Genomic DNA, 22648 nt, shown 5'->3' on the forward strand with positions numbered 1-22648 from the left:
AGACCTCCTTCTTTCCAACTGGTCTGCTTTTTCTGCCTGAAGCAGTCATTGTTGGCACAGTAAGATAACCACCACATCTTAATTCATCAACCTGGACACCCTTGTGAGATTTGAAAAAAATTAAAGGATTCTAAGGAGGATGAATGTAAATGTTTAACTCCCATCCACTCAGAGAAAAGCACTGGGGTGCTAGTAATGATGGCAAACATCATTTTATAGGATTTTCACTAGGACGTCTTTCCAGAACAAAGTGGTATTTATTTCCAACAAAATAACTTCAGGGTTTAAAGTAGAAACTTCCAGTATTCACAATATTGTAGATTGGTATTTAAAGGACAGTATTGGAAAAAGGCAAAATGTAAATTGTGCGTATGTTATGACTATAGCTTTATAAAATTATATATGGTAAAAGATGGTAAAGCAATATAAAAAATTTCCATAATGTAACTATAATGTTGTTTGTACAATAGCACCCATTTAAAGAGATAGATTTATGCACAAGTGTACTCACAGTCAAGCTTCTTAACCACTCTCTATGTCACTTAAAATGTTTATAAAATAGAGATAGCTTATCTTCAATATGCAATAGTTCGGGAATTAATATCTGGGTATAATATATTTCTGAGGAAGAATTTTGGAAATGGATGGCTGACATCCCCACAATTAGGAGTGAATCCAGAAGGACAGGGCAATCTTGAAATAGCTCATGTCCAGAGATTTCTTACCAATGTTCTAAGTTCTCTAATGGCATTTTGGGGAGTTGAAAAGAATAATGAAGGTTCAGACTAGTTAATGGTAAAATCAGTGAGAGAAACGACCAGACTCATGTAAAGGGATTTTCAAGCTGGGTGTGAACCAAGCAGAGTTTGAAAGCTCGAAGTTCATAGCAGTGTCCACCTGCATGCTCAAATAGTTTCTTGTCAAGAGACTTCAGCTGTTGAGGAATAAGAGCAGAGGCAGTAGATGATTAAATTGAGCCAGAGATTGAGATTTCCAGCAGTTTCTAACAGATTCCAGTAGATTGGTAATGACTAACCCGAGTGTTTTATTGAGGATTCTGATGCTGTATCTGGGCTCAGCAGGAGGCATTGACATCAATTAGTGATGCCTGCCATGAGCAAGGGAAGAGCAATGATAGGATAGAAGCACATTTTTTCTGGTCGTCTCCTAGTTATTTCTATTCACTAGAAATGGGTTATTTCAGGAACAATAGAGGACAGGGGCACATGCCCTTAGGTCCCTTTTTCCTGTCCTTTATTCAAGCAAGCTTGGAACAATGCGGGTTTAATAGACATAGTATCTATTTTTTCAGGAGCTTAAACCTAAGATATTAAAGTATTTAATCAAAAGGTACATAAAGTATACATATATATTAAGTATGGATTAAACAATGAACAAATATCGAGGATACACATGCAATAAACATGCATTTATAGCACAAGCAAATACTTAGATACTGCTTATGGAAAGGTCAAATTGTGCTGGCCATTCCACTACTGCGACATAGTGAGCAAACGCTGCTCAATGCCCTACAGTGCACAGGAGAGCCACCTCCCCTCAATCACCAATGTCACTAGGGCAGAGATTCAGAAATCCAGCTGTTTCATGCCTGAGAAACTCTAATATGTCTTTGAAGAGGCAGTGTAATATGATATGGAAAAGACAGGTATAGGCCCATTTGCTTATTTTTTGAATTGTTTCCCTTGCCCGAGGCAATATATCAGAAAAAAATATTACTAAGAGCAACGTCAGAGAGTTTACTGCCTATCCTTCCTTCTAGGAGTTTTATGGTTTTGGGTCCTACATTTAAGTCTTTAATCCATTTTGAGTTTATTCTTCTTGTGTACAGTATAAAAAAGTGGTGTAGTAAGTGTCCATCAATAGTCTATTGGATAAAGAAATTGTGGTACATATATATACAATGGAATATTACTTGACCATAAAAAAGAATGAAATCTTACCATCTGTGACAACATGGATGGACCTAGAGGATAGTATGCTGAGTGAAATAAGTCAAACTGAGAAACACAAATAGCATATGATCTCACTTACATGTGGAATCTAAAGAATAGGATAACTGAACAAACAAAACAGAAACAGACTTAGAGAGAACAAAGTGATGGTTGCCGGAGGAAGAGGGGGTGTTGGAGGGCTGGGTGAAAGAGGTTAAAGGTCTAAGAAATACAAATTGGTAGTTACAAGATAGTCATGGGGATGTAAAGTACAGCATAGAGAATATAGTCAATAATATTGTAATCGCTATGTGTAGTGTCAGGTGAGCTGATGGGGGGAATCACTTTGTAAATTATGTGGAGGTCCAACCACTGTGCTGTATACTTCAGACTAATGTAAAATAATGTTGGATGTCAACTGTAATTGAAAAATAAAAAAAGAAAAAGAAAAGAAACATCTTATGTAAATAAAATAAAAGACAGATGTCAATCAACAGACCTAGGATCCACCATTCACTTTGCTGTATGACCTTGAGTTTCCTCACCTGTACCTCAGTTTCCCCATTTATAAGTAAATGAAAGTACTGGATTCTAAGAGTCCTTTCAGCGCTAATGTTCTGTGACTGTAGTAATGTACACTCTGAGGCCACTGGACAGTCTTCTTTGAAAACCATGCCCTCACCACCATCTGACTGATGCTTCTAGGTTCCTTCTACTGGACTCCTGCTTGGCCTCAGCCAACTAAAAGGGGAAGGTACCAAACCTAAGTTGGGCCTATTAGATTCTTTCTCTTGGGAATTAGAAATCAGAACTGGCTGCTACTACCTGGACGCTTTAGCAAAGAGGGAACAATCGTGCAATTAAGACAGAGAAAACTTGTTCAGAGGCAAATAGAGCAGATGTGCAGAAACAAGGAGGATCCGGAGAGCGGGAACCCTAGAGAAACAATGGGTATGAAATCAGTTCTTCATGCACATTGAAGCTCCTGATGCGCGTCCTTCAGAAGGGCCAACTGAACGGTATTCGCTCGCTCATTCATTCATTCATTCATTCATTCACCAAGTGCTAGCTGAGAGCCTCCTGTATTCCAAGTACTATTTGGGGGCACACCAGTGAACAAAGGGTACGATATCCCTGACATCACGGATTTTTCTATTGAAAAAGACAAGATAATAAATACATACATATACTACACAACCTCAGAGCCTGAGAAGGGCTAAGAACCATAAATCTGGGCAAGGAGACAGAGTGATAGACAGTGAAGGAAGGCTTCTCTGAGCAAGTGACATTTGAACAAAGACCTGAATGAAGGGAGCAAACCACCCGAGCTCCCCAGGCCGAGGACGCTGCTACTGCAGAGATGGGATCACGCTGACATGGCAAGAGCAGCTAGAACATGTGCCCTTTCTCAGCCTAAGTCCTGCCTTCCTTCAGAGAGAGTTCAGTGTGTGGATGGTCCTTCCATCGTACTGCATTCCCAACTCCAGACCTGAGAGAATAACACTCACTTTCGCTCTAACATGCCACTTGACCGCAATCTCCCAGCAGTTAGCTCCCTCATCAGCTTTCCCTCACTACACACGTTTCTCCCTGAAGACCCCTGGTTACTTAAGTCCTCCCTTTCTTCTCAGGCTGATCCTTTAGTACTTTCCATCCCTCACCAATCTAGACTTTTTCACAGGCAGTATGTGTAATGGTTAGAGTGTGGCCTTTGGAGCCAGACTGCCTGGGTTAAACTCTCAGCCCTACCATTAATAACATGGACCTCAGTTTTCTGCGGACATAATAACAGCAAACTTCTCCATTGTTGTTATAAGGGTTAAGTGAGCTGATACACACACAGTACTTAGAAAAGTGTCATGCCATAGAGTAAGCATTGGATAAATATTATGATCATTTTGAAGCTATTATCTGAAGCATTCATCTGCTCTTCCTGCAACAATATGAACCTCTGTGACTTAAATTTTCCTTCTGTTGAAACTTCTCAGGAAATCTCAGTCTCAGTCTCTGGTTCAATCTAATCATCTACCATCTCTGCTCATATTCCTTGGCAGCAGAGGTCTCTTGCCATAAAACAACTTCAGTGGGTAGGCCAGATGGTTCAGTTGGTTAGAGCATGAGCTCTGAACAACAGGGTTGCTGGTTCGATTCCTAGATGAGTCAGTGAGCTACGCCCTCTGCAACTAGATTGAAGACAATGAGCTATTGCTGAGCTTTCGGAAGGGTGGCTGGATGGCTCAGTTGGTTAGAGCGCGAACTCTGAACAACAGGGTTGCCACATGGGATGGTGGGCTGTGCCCCCTGCAACCAAAGATTGAAAACGGTGACTGGATTGGAGCTGAGCTGCACCCTCCACAACTAGATTGAAGTACAATGACTTGGAGCTGAGGGGCCCTGGAGAAGGACACTGTTCCCCAATTAAGAAAAAATGTAGTTGGAATATATGTTGAAATTAAAAACAAACAAACAAACAAAAACAAACAACTTGACCAGGCAGTTTGATATTGCTATAAACTCAGAGCTTCCAGACTCTGCTTGTTTCACCACTCAGCTTGAAAATCCTTTTACACGAGTCTGGTTGGTTTTCTCACTGATTTCCCCACTAGCTAGTATCAACCTTCATCATTCTTTTCAAATCTTTTCAACATGCTGACACTTTCACCCTCACTTGACAGTTCTTACTTGAACTTCCTAAACGCAGCTAAAAATGTATTTATATTCTCCCATCCTTCTCTTCAATCTCATAGAAAGAAGTCTTGCACTTTCTGTGTTAGACTAGTTATCTATATTCTAGATATCTTCACCTCTCATGCCTTTTGGGACCCAATTCCACCAATTATCTTTTCTCCCTCATTCATTTCAGGCCCCAAACATGCTCAAATCTCTCTAATCTTAACAAAACAAAACTAAGCAAAACAAAACAACAAAACAAAATAACACCCCTCAGATCTCTGAATCACCCTCTATCTGTTGTCCCATTTTCTTTCATCTACAGCAAAATTTCTTGACATTGCCAAATGTCCCCTGGGGCAAACCCGATCTTAGTTGAGAACCACTGATTCAAAGATAAGGCATTATATAAATAGAGCACTGAGTATATAACTAAATGCTGTAGAAGTTCTAAAAAGAGGAGCCTATAGTGGCCTCCAGTCCCTTTTATCCTTTCACTGCATTTTTCCTGCCAAACCCTCTTCCAAAACTCAACGCCTTGGCAGACAGCAAGCAAAGTTTATCTGTACGTCTCCACCTTTCCCTCACTCCTCAGATCTCACTGCACTCTGACTTCCGTCTCTCAGTTCCCCGAAACTACTCTGTAACGTCTTTCTTTCTCATTGGCAGGTCTAGTGGACATTTCCTGTCTTGTATTACTTGAGTCCTCCACCGCACCTTTATGCTATTAACCATGACTTTTGCCTTGAAACTCTTGCTTCGGCTTCCAAAACACTACCTGTTTGGACTTTCCTCCCACTTCTAATAGTGCATCTTTGTTATCTCCTTTGCTAGCATCCTTTCCCTTTAAATTTTAGTATTCCTTAGGCAGAATCCCCTCAGAGGTCCCCTTCTTTCTCCCACTCTCTCCCCAGAGGTCTCCTTTATTACAATGACATTCACAATCACTAACGTGGGAGTATGTCCTCAGTCCTGCTCTCTAGCCCAGACCTGATGCTGGACCCTAAGAGCTACTGCCTGCAGTCTCCTGGGCACTTCCTTTAGCATTTCAGTGGCAACACACATTCAATAAGTCTATTCTTCTCGTCCAGCAGTTCTTGATCTTGTCTAATCGGCTACGAGCTCCTAGAAGATATTGATCCTTTCTATTTTCTCTTTCAATGATCTGAATGTAGCACAGTGCCTAGTGCTTAGTAACTGGTGCTCGATGATTGTATTTTGAATTAAGGAATGAATGTGCTTGTCCTTTACCTCCTAGTATTGGCAGTGGATACCTGCTCATGTCTAGAATAGAACTTCCTGTTATCGCCAAATTTCCACTCTTCAAGTTTTCCTCCCAGTTAAAGGCATAGCTATTTGCTCCCGACCCTTACACCTCAGGAGTCATCCATAATCTTCATCTTCTCTCATCTTCCGTATCCAATCCATAAGCAGGTTCTGTTAGCCCTGCTTCAAGCCGTGTCCTAACTTTCACTATTTGTCACCATTTCTAGCACTCCCACCTTGTCCAAGCCACCATTACTCCTTACCTGTCCACCATTCCTCCTATAACTGGCTTTTCTGCTTCTGCTATTGTCCCACCTCATTTCAGAAGGGACTCTCTAAAACATTCATCAGGTTCTCTCACTCCCTCCACAAAATGCTCCCTGACTTCGAATATAATCTAAACTCTTTACCAAGGTACTTTATTACTGGGCCCCTTCCAACCTCTCCCCCGCCTTCTCCAAATCCAAATAGGATTCTCATCCCAACTCCCTTATATGCTGCAGCAAGAGCCTTGTTTGTTGTTTCTCAAATCCATCAAGCTCATGTGTTTTACACTGGCTGCTCCCTCTGCCTGAAATGCTCTCCTCCCAGATTCTCACTTGGCTGGTTCCTTCTGAACCTTCAAACCTCTGCTCAAATGCCACTTCCTTAGAGAATCATCCTAAGAAAATAGTTCCCCCGTTCTCTAATTCCCATTCTCCTTTATTTTCCTCAGAGCACTTATTAGTCCCCGTTTATATTTGTTAATTTAAAACTTAACTTTCTGTACTGCTATAATACGAGCTTCATTAAGACAGGGATCTTGTTTTCCTTTGCTGTCTACGGTTGCACCTCCGTTGCACAGAAGAGGAATTGGCCCCCAGTAAACACTCAGCAAATGTGTGTTGGGTAGTGCTTATCTCTAGGTCTGAAGACATATCTACACTGACTGGTAAAGGTGTTTTGGCTCTGTGAGGTAGTACTTCCCTGTGTAAAGATAATTTGCTCAAAGGGGAACTAGTACCAACATCTAAAACCCGCACAACAGTTAGCTCCCTTCATGACCACACATAAGTGAGGCTCCTCTGGGCCCTCTTCCTGACAAGGACTTGTCCTTCACCTTGTTCCTTGGCCTGCTGAGCTGAGCCATTTTAACAAGCTTCTTGCTAAATCAATGTATTGAGAATCCCTCCACCCTGAAAATATAATCAAATTCCTCATCCCTCCAAATCAAGTTCCTCTTAGTAATTTTCCATCCGATGACTCCCTCACCCTCATCTTGCCTGGTAGCTATAAATTCCTGGCTGTCTTTCCTGTTTTGGAGTTGAGTTCAACCTCTCTTCCTTAATGCAAGGCTTGATCTCTCTTGCAATGGTCTCGAATAAAGCCTTCCTTGTCATTGTTAACAAGTGTCTGGTGCAATTTCTCTTTAACACTAGAGACCAAAAAGTTACCTGCTGGGCTTGTATAAATCCAGCTAACAAATTTTCATTGTTCCCCTCCAAACCTTCTTATGTTGTGTGCAGTGCAAAGGGTCCAAGGGAGGCTTTTCTTGTCTGTGTGACTGAAGAATATGGTTTCTCTGGCATATAGGGGAAAGTCAGGGAGAATGAAAGCGACATTACTTCTTTTTATCCCCTTTATAGTGGCTATTACTTATTTATGTTGTCACCTTTATTTTCAACTGTTCTGGTGGTGATGTGTTAATGAATAATACAACAATGCTCAACTCAAAAGGACACCCCAAATCTCCTAAACAAAAACGTGTTCAGTATATTAAAAAAAAATAGTTTCCCTCCTGCCACATAATCCACATCATTCACATGCTGTCCACTCCTGACTCTGCAGCAGACAGCGATTCTATGATCGTACCTGCAACATCAAATTCAATTTCCAAGGTGACCTTGCTCGTGATTGAAGAGTCTCGGAGGAGCTGATTGGCTTCCTCGAAGGTGCTGTCTTCAGTTGGAATCCCATTAATGGCCATCACTCTGTCTCCAATCTGTAGCACCCCACATCTGAATTTGGAACCACACGTTAGATGTTGTAGCTAGAGTAAACAGTTATCAGTTGAAGTTGCCAAATCTGCTTTGTTTGATTCTTGCAAAATGAAAGAATCATTTGGTCTTGTTTATTCAATGCTGTGGGACTCATAGCAGGTCAACTGCAAGCTCTGGCACACTTGCATCTCATGGCTACACATGGGAACAAGGGAATCTTGAAGTATCCCAGAGAGGTAATTAATAATTCAGCACCATGGTATTGTTATAATCTGATCTGAACTGATATATCGTAAGGATGAATGTACATTCCCCCCATGGCAGAGAAATTATTAAAATTTGAACTTAGAGATTTTTAAATAGATTTTCCCCCCTTTTAATTAATACAGCCTCTAATCCCCGATAGACAAAAACCTGCTAGATAAAAACATTCATGCTCGTTATTCTGCTCAAAACTGATCAAGAACATAAAATTTTATTGTCAGAACAGAGAGTTCATTACATCTTACATTTCCTGCACCGAGCCCTGTTCCATAATTTATTAGCTGTGCAAAGTTAGCCAGCACAAGAAATGCAGAGCAGGAAAAGATGCTGGTGAAAGAAAGCACCTCACCTCTCAGCCGGGCTGTCAGCTTCAATATAAGAAATCAGAGGTGGAGAAGAGAGAGTCTCCGTGGCAAACACACTGCCCTGCAGTTGGATCCCAAACCCTGTCACAGGATCTGCTGTCAGCACAACCTCTGTGGTTTCTGTGTGAACAACCTGTCCAGCCAAGCCCACTGTGCTGGAGGCTAAAGACACTGGAGGAAGAAACACAAAACAGAATGAGTTTAGCTGGAAGCAAGCATCAGGAATAGCAGCATTTCTGAAACAGATCACGTCTCTGAGAAAAAGCTCATTGGCAATGGTGGAAGGTTATATTTCGGTCGTCTAGCAAAAAGTTTAGCCAGAGCTGAACAAGAGGAATCAATCTCCCCGTACTTGTCACATTTCAGTGTAGCCTCCTTCCTCTACCAACCCCCACCCCTCCTATTGGGGACAGTTGTGGGAGCTGAAGGAAGAGGACTTGGGGACAGGGTACTTGGGTTCTCGTCCTGGTTCTACCACTCAGCAACCAGCTGGGTGACCTTAGAGTAAGTCAATCTCTTTCCTAGCTAGGAAAGACTAGGCGGGGCTAATGTTTTTTCCACATTAGCCATCTCTGCCTAAGCTTTAAGCTTTTTTCAAACAATCTGGCCCCCAGCTTGGAGGAAACGATCGAAGTCTGGCTCTTGGAGTGGTGAGGATATGCTGGTCATCGCCCTTCATCTAGCATTGGGTTGGCATGAAGTCGTTTAAATGCTACATTCCTCCTCCTCCCATATGTGGTCTTTTCAGTCCTTGTTCTCTCCCACTGCGTCTCCAGTCTACTTTGTTATCTCTTATTTCATCCATTCCTCTGATACTCCTGTAAGCCCCCATGCACACATCTCTGTCTTGTTTCCATTCCCAACCCAGGTCGTGAAAGTGCTGCTCCACTCCTGGATGCCCTTCTCTCAGGGCTGCCCACTGGGACCTGTGCCTCCTTTGCTTTCTGTAAGAGTTCTGCGTGCAGAGTCCCACCTGGACTGTCACTTCCTCCAAAAAAGGGCCTTCCAGTTCCCTTACTTTTTAATTGAAACCTGATGACACCATATAACTCAAAACCCTCTCCATCCAGAAAATATTTTCTTTCATTCTCCCTGCAAGGGCCAAGGAGAGACAAGGGTTTCTAAGAGTCCTTGCTCACCATATGCAGTTCTGTCTCCCTCCCTCCCTCCCTTCCTTCCTCCCTTCCTTCCTTCCTTCCTTCCTTCCTTCCTTCCTTCCTCCTTCCCTCTCTCTCCCCCTCCTTCCCTACCTCCCTCCAGTTCTTCCTTCTTTCCTTTTACCTCAAACCACTCTTATTTAAAGTTGCATATTCTGTCCTTACTTTTATGTTGTCTTATCTTGAAAACCATAGTTTTCTATATTTACAATCTCTTCCCCCTTTTTCTCACTGACGTCAGGACTTGGCTCTTAATCTATCTCCTCTATCATGTAGCTTTTCCTTGCCCCTAGCATTTTAACATCATGGTGATGTTCTAATGTGCTGGATTTATGGCTCTTCAGCTCTCTCAATGCTGCTTACTAGCAATTCCACCCTACTTCAACCCTCTGCCTGCAGAGCTCTAAGCTGGACCTCACCTTCCTTCAAAATGGGTGGATCTCCAAGATCACAATATCCGAATCCTCTTTGTTGATCATATATCCTTATTAGCCAACTCTCCCAGTTCCAGTGACCTAGTTTGCTCCTCTTTAAGACTTCTAATCCCATATCCTCTCATTTGTCTTCTAGTAGAGCGGTTTTCAAACAATATATTTAGCAACAGATTTCCCCTCCTTAAAACGAAAGCATATAAAGGATGCCTTTATATTTCCAATAAAAACAGAGCTACTGCAGTTGAGGTAGAAATGGGAGCCCCCAAAAGCCTCCTCCTTCTTCATGGGGAAATCTGGTGAATGCAGTTTGAAAACCGCCATCTTTATCCATTGCCTTTTACTAGCACCATTTCCCTCCATACTCTACCTGGACCCCTGGCGACCACTTCAATGATACATCTGCTAGTACCAGATTCTTAAACTGCGTGATTTTCTGTGCTCCAGTGTTCTGTAGTACCCAGTTGACTCCACTGCTGTTATTAAGTTGCTGAGTGGTGTTAGAGCAAGTGATGACAAAGTAACATTATTCTCTATGAGGCCCTAGAATCCTTTGCTGTGTAATATTTTGGCAATTTATTGGATTCCTCACAGGATGTCTCAAACGTTTCTACCCTTACCATGGTCAAGCTTTACTCTTTACTTCACTTCTTACAAGACTGAAAAGATCCAACCACATGACAAGAGATCCTTAAACAACATTGTTTTCAACCTTGATTTCTCTGTATTTTTAATACTATCCCTTTCTACTCCTTCTGTGATTTTGTGCCATAAAAAAACTTTCTTGCCACTTTTTCCAACTTTCCTACTCACTTCCCTAGCTTTCTGGCTTCTCTCGATGATTTGTACTGATTCTGAAACTGCTTACCATTCGGCTTCTCCCTTCACCCTTTACTGAAACTACTGATGACTTCCTTACTGATGACTTCCTGATTGCCAAAATGAATGGCCCCATCCGCTCTAACCACTTTGCAGAAACTGGGTTTGGGAATTATCCCTTTCTTTCTGAAATTGCTCTCTTGGTTTCAATGAAGCTTGGTTCTTAGTTTCCTACTTTTTCAGCCTCTACCAGCTCTTTTGCCTTCTCTGCACTCCAAACACAGAGTTGCCCATGGTTCTGTCCTGACTTTTTTACTCTCATTCTTGCCTTCATCCACTTCTAAAATATAACTTCTGCATGTATATTCTCAAATTTACCTCTGTGGTGTCTCTACAGTGACAAATTTTCTGGCATGATGGATATGTCAACCACAGTGATATCTCATTGATTCCTCAAACTCAACACTTTCAAAACTGAGTCAATCACCTCTTTCTCATGGCCACTACTATTTCTATGGGACCATCATACTTATGGTGCTCAGGCTTGAAATCTCAAAGTAGCCTTTGACTCACAACTCCCCGTTGTCTAAAATTCAATCAATTTTGTATAAATCACCTTTTCCATTCTTACTGTCAATGCCTTAATTCATTACTTTTTACATTAATTATTCTAATATGTGTTTCTTTGTTCGCTAATGCCCAATGCTTTCAACAGATAATGGCCAGATTAACTTTCTCTTCACGATGAGGTCCCAATTTATCTACTTCCCTGGAGTAGAGCCTCATCCTTGCTAGTATAGATTTCTATTTAGAATTCCAACCATGTCCCTGCTCTTGTCTTATGCTAACAGCATGCATATTGCTGCCAGAGACCATCCCCAGTTTAGGCTCTTTCAGTGGTTCCTTATTTCCCATAGAACAACATCGTCCAATCTTAGCAGAGCACACAGAGCCCTTCATGAATTCACTTTCTCCTGCCCATCCAGTCTCATGTTCTTCTGAGCTCCCTTCATGAGCCATGTGCTCCAGCACTGCTTTCATACCTCTGTGTCTTCAAATATATTGTGCCCTCTGCCCCTTTCGTTCTTACCCTGGGTTTTCGATGTCCCTTTCCGTGCCTTATCCAGGCAGCATTATGTACTTATGTTTCTACATTTCCAGATTTCTAATACATCATCCTATTTCAGCATTTATCAGATTTTTATTTGCCTGCCTGTCTCTCCCCTTGACTCCGAGTTCTTTAAAGTTTGGGACGAGATCTTTTCATCTCTGAAATCCCAGTGCCTGGAACATTCAGTGCAATGCTAAATAAATGAGGAATGAATTACATTTTGTGATTTCATCTGCATTTTGCTTTTTGGAACCAACGTCTCGTGTAGATTCTGCTAAGTTAAGGAACTAGAAGTCATCTTGTGGGACCCAAAGTTTTCCACGGTGTAGATCATCCCAGCTCTGCAGCTGACATGGCAGAGGATCGTGGGGTGGATCATATGTCTAGAAGCAGTAAAGAAAAATGTACTACTTGTAAAGATGCACCACCATGTTCTATCTCAGCACGATGAACGGCAATGAGATTAAAGCAGCCTGCAGTGGGGAGGGAAGGCAGCTTCCAACCCTAAGCTTTTCCCAGGTGGTGACTACAATTGCAAAGTCTGATGCATGGATTATCTGTCTCGCGTTTTCTAGGGGTCTTTGTTGATGTCGGCAGTCCTTTGCTTGCTCTCCAGACCGTATGTTTTGTTACTGGAGGCACACAACCAGTAGAAGATAGCAGTTCCTGGCAGTTAGGATCTGGACCATTGATTTCTTTCCAGTTAGTGCTCACAGCAAGCAGGAATACAATATCAGAACGTCACCTATTTGCAGATCACTTCCATTTCCAGGTGAAGCTGTTTGGGCTTCAACAAGAATACTTTCTGTGAATCTTTCTGTAGGTTCACATGAACATATATTGTTTTCCTTTGGAAATCTCTATTTGGTATGGATTTTTGAACTGCTTAATTGGAGTTCAACACTGTTGTTGAACTTTCAGGTCAGCTGACTACCATCTCCGCTAAGAAAGAATCAAGAAGAAACGGACAATTTAATAGTAACAAGAGAGATTTGGTTAGATATAGTGAAGACCTTCTCAAAAAAGAGCCTTGTTATATTTCTTGGAATAGTTAGGGAGGATGAAAACATTTTCTGTAGAAGGTTTGGAGCACAGAAATCAGTACTAATTCACTGTGAGTATCATTCACTTTATAAGTTCTAGCTAGAGGCAAGTTGAGGTGATAGAAATCAGTAGGAAATTTAATTCAGGATTAAAATGTATTAAACATTGGTTTTATAATTATGTAAGGTTATAATTTACCTAATAAATATAGGATTACATTAAATAATCTAGGATTTTACAATGAACTCTGAGAGTCCTCTGACATATTGGAATATGTTCTTTGAAACAGTGAAATTTCATTTGAAATTGTACATACTGATTACTCACAGGCATTGAGGCCTTGGACGTTATTGCCAGATGTGAGAAAGATAAATTGTAGACTTCAAGATGATGAGCCAGAGGAAAAACAACTAATATTACTTGGATGAGAAAAAGGTGAGCTTGATTATCTGGCTTCATTAATGCGGTCAACCAGCAGGAGAATATAACGGTGATTTATGAATTATAATCCTATAGTTTAAAATTTTGTATAGCGAATTCTCTGTCCAGTGGCAAATGCGCCTGCAAGGCACTGGCTCTGGCCTGAGATGTGCCCACTACTATTCATTGGTGAGGATGGCATGACTACACTGCTACGCTCTGTTTGAATACTGCTAACTGGTGTGCGCCATCGTTGTGTTCAGGACCCGCATCTGCTCTGTCCTGTTCACATTCACCTTTGGAGGGGTTTGTTCACAACCCTTCCAGAAATGCCCCTGTGTTTTTGTCAATTCTTGTCTTTCCTAATGTAAACAAGGGAGGAAAACCAAAGACAGCTCTTTAACTCCTAACGTTTAAAACTCAGTCAGAGGGCCGGGCTGGTGACTCAGGCAGTTAGAGCTCCATGCTCCTAACTCCGAAGGCTGCCGGTTTGATTCCCACATGGGCCAGTGGGCTCTCAACCACAAGGTTGCCGGTTCGACTCCCACAAGGGATGGTGGGCTGCGCCCCTTGCAACTAAAAACAGCAACTGGACCTGGAGCTGAGCTGCGCCCTCCACAACTAAGACTGAAAGGACAACAACTTGAAGCTGAACGGCACCCTCCACAACTAAGATTGAAAGGACAACAACTTGACTTGGGGAAAAAAAGGAAGTCCTGGAAGTACACACTGTTCCCCAGTTAAGTCCTGTTCCCCTTCCCCAATAAAATCTTTAAAAAAAACTCAGCCAGATGTTTCCTTAATTTATTTAGAAGGCAGTGAGATTTACTGTCAGTATAAAAAGCATTGAAAAGTATAGAAAGCAAGGACCTCCAAGATTTATGAATACACCATGCTTGTCCTTTGCTCCTATAATTTAAGACCTCGATCTCGCTAAAGTGTTCCACGTTTACAGTCGACCTGCTATGGATCCAACATATTGTGTACCATGTCATCCAGTTCAGGAACTCAGTGGGGGTAGCAAACAGCTCCCTTCTCTCATGGGGACTGGTGGGGGGCAGATCTTAAGCTCTTCCCTATAACAGCCTCATGCATGGTCACATAAAAGCTTACCACTAGCTGCCTCTGTCTTCTGTTCTTTTTTCAGGGGTTGGTGGAAGGAATAAAAGTTGTTAGGTTTTCTCTTTCTCTTCTTTTTAGTTTTTTTCAAGGTTGCCCTCCCTAGTAGTAAGTGATGATGACGAAAGAGGCAGAGAGCATTCTGGGAATATGTTCTAACTGATACTCTTTGTTGCAACTCAGGCAGACGGGGAACAGGCAGAGTCTCTACACTGGCTCCCCGTACAGGAGCAGGAAGCAAAAAGCAGGGGGAGCCAGCCAGATCCACTGCTCAGGCATGCCACCAGCACAGGGGGATTAGGGGTATTGGAAAAAGACTTGGCCTCTACAGCAGAAACAGGGGCAGTTCCGGCTGTGGGGGGGAAAGTCAGTAAGATTCTGGAAGAGGTGACAAGAGGATTCCCTCTGTCACATGGCTTTGCAGCCCTCCCAGGGCTTTGTGACACTCCTTAAAGTCTAGTGCTGGGGACACTCATCCTGTCCTGTGAAAGAAACACAGCACTTTCCTGTTTTAATCCTCGTAACATGTTGTCACAGACTTCCTGTATTTACCCCTCTGGTCAATGGTGCAGAATGTTTTAATATTTATACGAGAAGATTTTATTCTCTTCTGGCCATGTCCTTCCTTGATACTAGAAACATACGTGAGAATTCTTTTTGTTTTGCAGGTTCTGGCCTCAACTCATCACCAACACAGTAAAGAGACTTTTTATCATATTTGTGACTTTGCCATGATTCGCCATCCATACAAATGGCACGGTTGCTATAGAAACATAAGTATGAGAAAAGGGGCAGCAAATGGTGGCACAGAATAAAGACATAAATAAAATGGTGGAAATAAACCATGGTATAGTGAGAGTGGCAATAAAACTTTTATTATCAGTTACTTGGGAAAACCTTTATTTAATGTGACCATTCCGAGCTTAAGCAAAAAAAAAAAAAATAACTAAATAACTAAAATCTCATTTTTCTGTTTTTGATTTCTTTCTTTCTTTCTTTTTTTTGGTCTTTTTGAAGTTGAGATAAAAGTTCATAGCTTTTTGAACCTAATTGTTTGACTAAACTATAAAATATATGATCTCCTGAGACACATTGATAAACATTCTGGTAGGTAAATGGTCAGTGGTGCGTCAGTGGCTAATGTCTACAGCAAACACAAATAACTAGAAATCTCTTCAGTCAGGTTTGTGTTTATATTTCTATTGTGTTGGAAAATAATGTACTGATTCAAGAGAGAATTTATGAGTTGGCTATAGGTATCAGTGATGGTGTGGCTTCAGCTTTGTTTCCTATTATAAAATTCAAGATGTGTAAATAGCAACCTGAGAGAGGCAAACATATGATCAGTCATTTGTAGTCACTAATGTCCTTAATCAACATAGCAAGTCTTACCTTAACACAAATAAATGTTTAGCCACTGAAGCAGAAGTACAAATATTAATGAATTCATTTTAATTGCTTGTCCCTGCTGAGGGCTGTTAGCCTGTTTCTGTCAGTGGGAAGTTGCATGGGAAGCTATTACACGTAAAAAAAAATCATATATAAAATCCACAACCAACCCTGGAGGCATTACATGGAAGACTCGAGACCTACGTATTATGCCAAAGTGTAACCACTGTGAAAAACACATAAATTTGAGAGTAATGTCAACAGTTTCACACATGACAATTCAGATTCAGGCACAATAATAGCTAACCCTTAAACTATTTAAAGTAGCTAACAATTAAATAGTGCTTATAATTTACCGGGTTCTAGTGTATATGTATAATTATAGTACTAATTTCATAGTATACAGTGCATTTCTTGCCGTGTGTCCCTGTGGTGGTAAGAATATATAAATATAGTATATATTCATTACTCATATAATCTTCACAATTACCCAATTAACTAACTTCTATAATTATCTCCATTTTTTAGCTAAGAAAACCAAATCATAGACAGCTTAAGAAACTTGCTCAAGGTCCCATTAGAAACTAATGATGCTGAGATGAGAACCCAGGCAGGCTGATTCCAGAGTCTGTGCTTGTATCCAGTTCACTATACTGCCTTCAACTAGTTTCTTCCAAGAGTAAATAATTTACTCAAGTGTCAGCTAAGAAACATGCGAGATTCTAGAAGCTCCTTGTTCTCATTTTGACTAAACTCAATCTTCCTTCTACTTTCCTAATTTCAAATTTATTGTCATGTACGTATACTAAAGATGACAAATCTCCTTATATTTGAAAGGATATGCAAGTCAAATCACAAATACACCACAGGAGTGGCCCTAACTTTTGCAGTGGTTTTCTTTGTGAGAAAACCTTCAGGCTGCAGTGACAGGAAGAGACCATTTGCCGGTGTGGCTGACAGCTAGTCTCCTACACTGATGGTGGCACTGGTGGGGTTGGTGACAGATATACCTGCAAACATGAATCTCTGGCAAATAAGCAGAGGAGCCAACAGGTTCAACCAGTTTTTCTCACAAGAACTTTCTCTCTTCACTACCAGCCTTGAAGTATCTGGGTTTGGCTTTATTTAGGTAACGTAAAGGTTATTTCATTCTCACGGTAAATACGGGAAGAGACCTCATTTCCTTTGAGCCACCAACAGGGACCTATAGGGCAAAAAACACTCACACTCTGCACTACGATTAGATCTGGGTGGAAAGTGAGGTACGTGTTCCTTTCCTCCAAAACTTAACGTGATGATGAGAAATTATGATCCCCAACAGAAAAGAAAAAATTAGGAGTGATTTGTATTTCTTCCCTGTTAACACATTCATTTACCTCTTTCCCCCCTTTTATGCACAACCAGCTATCCAAAAACAAGTAGCCAATCACATCTTCCTAGTCTTGCTTAGTCTATATTGTGCTTGGCCGTCCCATAGCTCCAAGAATCATAGTTGAAATTCCCAGGCTTTGAGATGCTTGCTGTAAATGTGAGTATCCTTCCAACTTGCCTATGGCTGGAGTGGGCAACAGAAATACACGCTAGAGCCATGATGCTCGATGGGATAGGCTCCTGGGGAAAGCACTGGAATCTTGGTGAATGAGATAGAGTTTGAAAAGCCATGTTCACACTTATCACTACTCTTTGGAGGGGGAAGGGTCCTGAAATATAATTTAATATGAAATTTATAGTAATGTTAATTAAACAAATGCATGAGATTCTTCTATTTATCAAAAAGGGGACATCGTTTTCAAAAAATTGCTTTCGAGAGAATAAGAAACTAAGAACAAAGATTTCCTGTCCAAAGCTACCCAGAATATAAGGAAGGGATTTTAAAGGAAAAATGACATCTTTGGTTATTTCATTAGGTCAAAGGAGCAAGAAAAAGTTTCAAGTAAAAAGTCACAGGCAAAGTATAGTATAAACTAACTAATTCAGTCTGAAACTGCATTCCCTGGAATCATTATCGTATAGGTAATGGATATAATTTCAATGGTCTTTGGCACACAGCTGTAGCGACTTAGCATCTACCTGAGCACATACGCTCTGTAAATGCTCTTCCCATTGGCTGTGTATGAAAGACTCTAACCCGCCCACATGTGTTCTCCAGGCCAAATGACATTGGCTACCATTTCACTTACGTGAGCTTTTGAAGTCTTTCTTTTTCAGTCTTCTCCTCATCATGGTTCCACGTGGGCTAGTAGAGTAGAGGCTTCGAGGTAAAGTCCCCATGTTCAGGGAACTCAGGCTGTACGCACTCATGGAGGTAGGAGAGAAGGATGAAGACACCAAAGCTGCTGTAAGAGAGTGAAGACTTGGCACAGAGCATTCTCAGGTGGCTGGGAGCCTGCCACACTTGCCAACCAGGAACAATCCAGAAAGACATACATGATGCACAGCAATGGCTAGTAAGTTCCCCAACCAGACAGAGCCCAGGCCGCAGAAACCATGGAGACAGTGAGTTAGAGTCTGAGTTACAAGAGCCTATAAATGCCTGAGAAGGAGCATGACCCTCATAAGCACAATGCAGCACAGAGAAGCTCTAGGAATTTTGCTTTAGACAAAAAACAACAACAAAAAAAACCAAACAAACAAAAACAACAACAACAACAACAAAAACCCAACTCCAAACATTAAAACATGTTTCTCTATAAACAACGCAATTCATCAAATACATAACCTCATTTTCATAGGTATTTTCTGGCATGAATTTCACAAGTAATTCCAGACACACAAGGAACTGCTGAGGACATTGTACTCTGTATAAGATTCTGAATTGTTATTTCCTGTCCACACATAAAGCATTCTGAACATTTACATCCTTCCCTAAAGACAAATGCTTTCTGATGGAAAAGGAAAAGACTTTGGAGATGTCAGAAATGATAAGCTGCTACTACAGAAAAAGCACACAACACCCATGGAGCCAAATACAGCATTATGAATTAGATGAGGAAGGAGGGAGCAAACTACAATGTAAATAAAAGACAAGGAGGAGAAAGCCTGGAACATTACGAGGGCTGCTTGGAGGAGGCGCTTTCGGGAATGTCAGGGCTGGTACTCTGCAATGGTCAGGGTGGTGCATATTATAGTGATGGTAGGTATGAAGGCTGCAGGGCTTGCTGGCCAAGGAATCCCAGGGAAGTTGCCTGTCGCTCCTCTGAATTTTCACTGCCCATATGAAGTGATGATGGGAAATAAGAAAAACAAACAGACAAACAAAGAGCCAAAAAAGAGGAAAAAGTAACTGAATTGCACAACTAAAAAGTATAACAAAAAAATGAAAGCAGCTTAAAAAAAAAAAAAAAAAAAGAAGGGACTCTTACTGGCTCTGCCCTTTTCTTAGTGGTCAGCAAAACAGATGATTAACTTTCATCTTCCCAAGAATAATGCATGTCTTTCCACCGCCCATTCCCCCCCCCCTTTTAAGATGCCTATTGAATCAATTTCTAATCTCCCTCTGTGCTTCACAGCAGAGATTAAAAATATTTTTTAAAACCTAAAAGTTAACTCCATGAAGATTTATGGCACACGATCAGTAATTAAAGATTTGCAAATCTTGGCTAGTTAGTAGCACTTGTTTTGAGAAAAAGAAAAGAAGAAACAATAAATCACATGGGCTCATGATTCAAGTGGTTTACTGGTCACACATCACAACTTACTGCTTTGACATTTTAATTACACTACGATCCATCACTTGGACTTGATTTTTCTCAACAGTAAACCATTCTACTCATCTATCAATATCAGAACCGTATCTATATCCTAACAAGGAGAAGATAAAAAGTCTCAACATATTTAATTTTTTTGTATTTTTGAAAGAATGTATTTACATTTGAAAGAAATAACTCATTCTTAAAATATTTCACATGCTCTTATAGTTCCTTAAGATGCCATAAAATTTTAATAAAGTTTATCTTAAAACTTTGGCATCATCTTTATTTTTAAAAATGTATAGTGTGTTCCCATGCTAATTTCAGTATTGTTGAAATTTGATTTCCTACCCAGTGTTCTATAGTATGACCAATATTATGTTTGTTACTATGTCTGATATGAAAATTTTCATTTAACAATCTTAAAGAGTTAAAAATAACATAGGAACTTGTATGTCCTAGTGTCATGCTTCTACTGTTACATGCCTTACATGCGAGCTACTTCACAGTGTTTACTCATGTAGGGAGGTCAAATACTCTGTCAGTAGTTAAAGGAGGATCATTTAGATCAGAGCTGGCTTTAGCATCTGCGGTATCAGCCTCATTGGCCACTTCGTAGCTTTTCTGGAGTGAGACAGTACATGGAACAAAAGTACTAGCATAGGCAGATCACTGTAGGCAGAGGCTGACCTTGGTTTCCATGATGGCTCCAGCCCTTCTTCTCTATATGACCTTGGGCAGTTACTCAGCCTCTCTAAACCTCAGTTTCCTCATACGTCAAATGGAGATCAATGAAAGCATGTGCCCCACAGGACAACTGTGAGAATCAGGCACACAGGAGCTTAGTTAGCATGGTGCTGGTACACAGAATACACCCAAATGTGCTATTACTAATAATATTGATTCTGCCTACTTTCTATCTACTTGCCAAACAATTTTCTGTTCAAGGAAGAAGATGTATATCTCTCACTCAACAAATTTCACACACTGAACACTTACATTTAGAGACTATCTCAGAAATTTGCAGAATACTTTCACAGTCACCATAATTTTGTAGGTCTAAACCTTCTGGAAACCTTCTACGCCACTGCTGTTTCTAGTTTGGAGTCCATATCCTTCACCCCCGTTCTGGTTTCCAGCTACCATATCTCCTTCACCTAGACCACTGCCACACCTTCAGACTTGGCTCCCTGACTCATCTCCTACGTACCTACCTTTGGGTATCTACAATATAGTTAGGGTGATCTTTTAGATATGTAAGTTAGATTATGTCACTCCCATTTAAGCTACTTCAATGGGTTACAATTGCCAAGAGAATCAAATGTGACCCCCACTTATCTCTACGGCTTCATTCCTATCACTCACCCCATCATTATCTCTCTCAGCCACACTTAAGTTTGTTCTTAACACAAGCCAGGCTCCTTCCTGCCTCAGGGCATTTGCACTTGCTATTCTTTCTGCCTCTAATATTCTTCCCCCAGTGGTTTGCATGGCTGGCTCTCTCAGCACTCAGGTCTCAGCTCAGGTGCCAGCTCCTCAGAGAAGTTGTCACTGACCTGTGTGGCTGAAGCAGCTGCCCTCTCCCCCACACTATCCCATTACTGTTTTATATTCTTCATAGCAATTAGTATTGTCTGAAATGTCATTTGTTTAATATATCTTCAGTGTTTGTCTCTTTAGACTAGAATTCCATGAGAATAGGTATCTATTTTGCTGTCTTTCTCATCAGGTGTATTGTAGCAACTTGAATAGTGCCTGGTACATAATGACTGATAGATGAATGAATGAATGAATGGATAATTTCATGAATGAATAGGACTATCACCCAGAGTGTCCTCATCCACACTGCAGCAGCATTTTCCTTGTGATAAAGAGTGTTGCAAAGTAAGTTTCTAATGGATTCTCTTTCACCATCCTCATTGTACTTTGGGGTGCACAAGAAGACTTTCTATAGCAAGATGCCATCATTGCTGTGTCTGCCTAATCTACACCCACAGCCACTCTACCATACTCTTAGTAAAGTATTGTCTGTTTGTATTTCAAATGAAGTATAGTGAGTGGACTTCAGAACTGCACACTTACTTTTTGATCCAGTTCTTTGTGGAGTGCTTTCAAAATTACTGGGCATTTTTGGGGGGACTGTCAAGCCCAATTAATAAATCGATAAGGAAGATACTCTTGATCACCTATTATATGCCCAGCATGGTGCCAATTATTGCAGGCAGGTTAAATGTAGCTCATTACCCCCTTTACCCTGACTTTGAAGTATTATTGAGGATTAAGTATTCATACATGTGAAATAATTGAGACAAAAATGATATAAACATAATGCACAAAATTGCATGCCATGAATAATGACTATAAAGGGTGTTCAACAAATAATGTAAGCCAGAGAGGACAGCTACTGCCTATTTTTGGAATGTATACTCCAAATCTATTCTGTTTTATGATGGGGTACTTGATACTCACCTATTAGGCAAGTATTTCAGGAGTTTAAAAATAAGATGCTACATTTTTGGCACACTCTTTCATTTTGTAAAGAACATTCAGATACATTCTCCCCTTTAGTGGTCCCCAAAACAATAGCCAACTTGTACTGAGTACTTGCTATAAACCGAACAATGGGCTATGTGCTTTTTGCATGAATTATCTCAAATAATGTTCCCAATATACCTATGAGGTAGATATTATAATGCCCATTATACAGATGAAGAAACTGAGGTATAGAAAAGTTGGATAACTTGTTTAAGGTCCCAAATGGTGGAACCACTATTTGGTTGAAGCTCTGGACATCTAACTCTAGAGGCTGTGGCTTCAGCCATCACACTACATTGCTTCTTCCTATGGGTGTTCCTAAGTCTTTTGTTACAGGTAAACTAAGCATCAAGTTAAAATATGATGCTTTCCCCATCATTCCATGGTGGTATCACTGCTGAAGTCTTAAAAGGCATCTGGCATGGAGGGTACTTTTGT

At 40.8% G+C, this 22648-nt stretch overlaps 1 protein-coding gene across 13 annotated transcripts in view; it reads right to left on the bottom strand.

Moving 5' to 3' along the window:
- The window catches only part of GRIP1 (glutamate receptor interacting protein 1), a 622932-nt gene that overhangs the window by 67525 nt on the left and 532759 nt on the right, over positions 1-22648 (bottom strand). For 5 of the 13 annotated variants that reach the window (XM_074325449.2, XM_074325445.2, XM_074325441.2 and 2 more), the window contains 4 exons: positions 19038-19193; positions 18167-18322; positions 8481-8667; positions 7740-7885 (listed from right to left, as the gene is read on the bottom strand). In XM_074325449.2, the coding sequence (XP_074181550.2) occupies positions 7740-7885; positions 8481-8667; positions 18167-18322; positions 19038-19193 (645 nt within the window). The remainder of the gene's footprint in view (positions 1-7739; positions 7886-8480; positions 8668-18166; positions 18323-19037; positions 19194-22648) is intronic. The other 8 variants (XM_074325454.2, XM_074325453.2, XM_074325452.2 and 5 more) reach the window with 3 other exon arrangements.

The sequence above is a fragment of the Rhinolophus sinicus genome, chromosome 1 (assembly GCF_057876585.1).
Source record: "Rhinolophus sinicus isolate RSI-liver-muscle chromosome 1, RSI-T2T, whole genome shotgun sequence".
Lineage (NCBI taxonomy): Eukaryota > Metazoa > Chordata > Mammalia > Chiroptera > Rhinolophidae > Rhinolophus > Rhinolophus sinicus.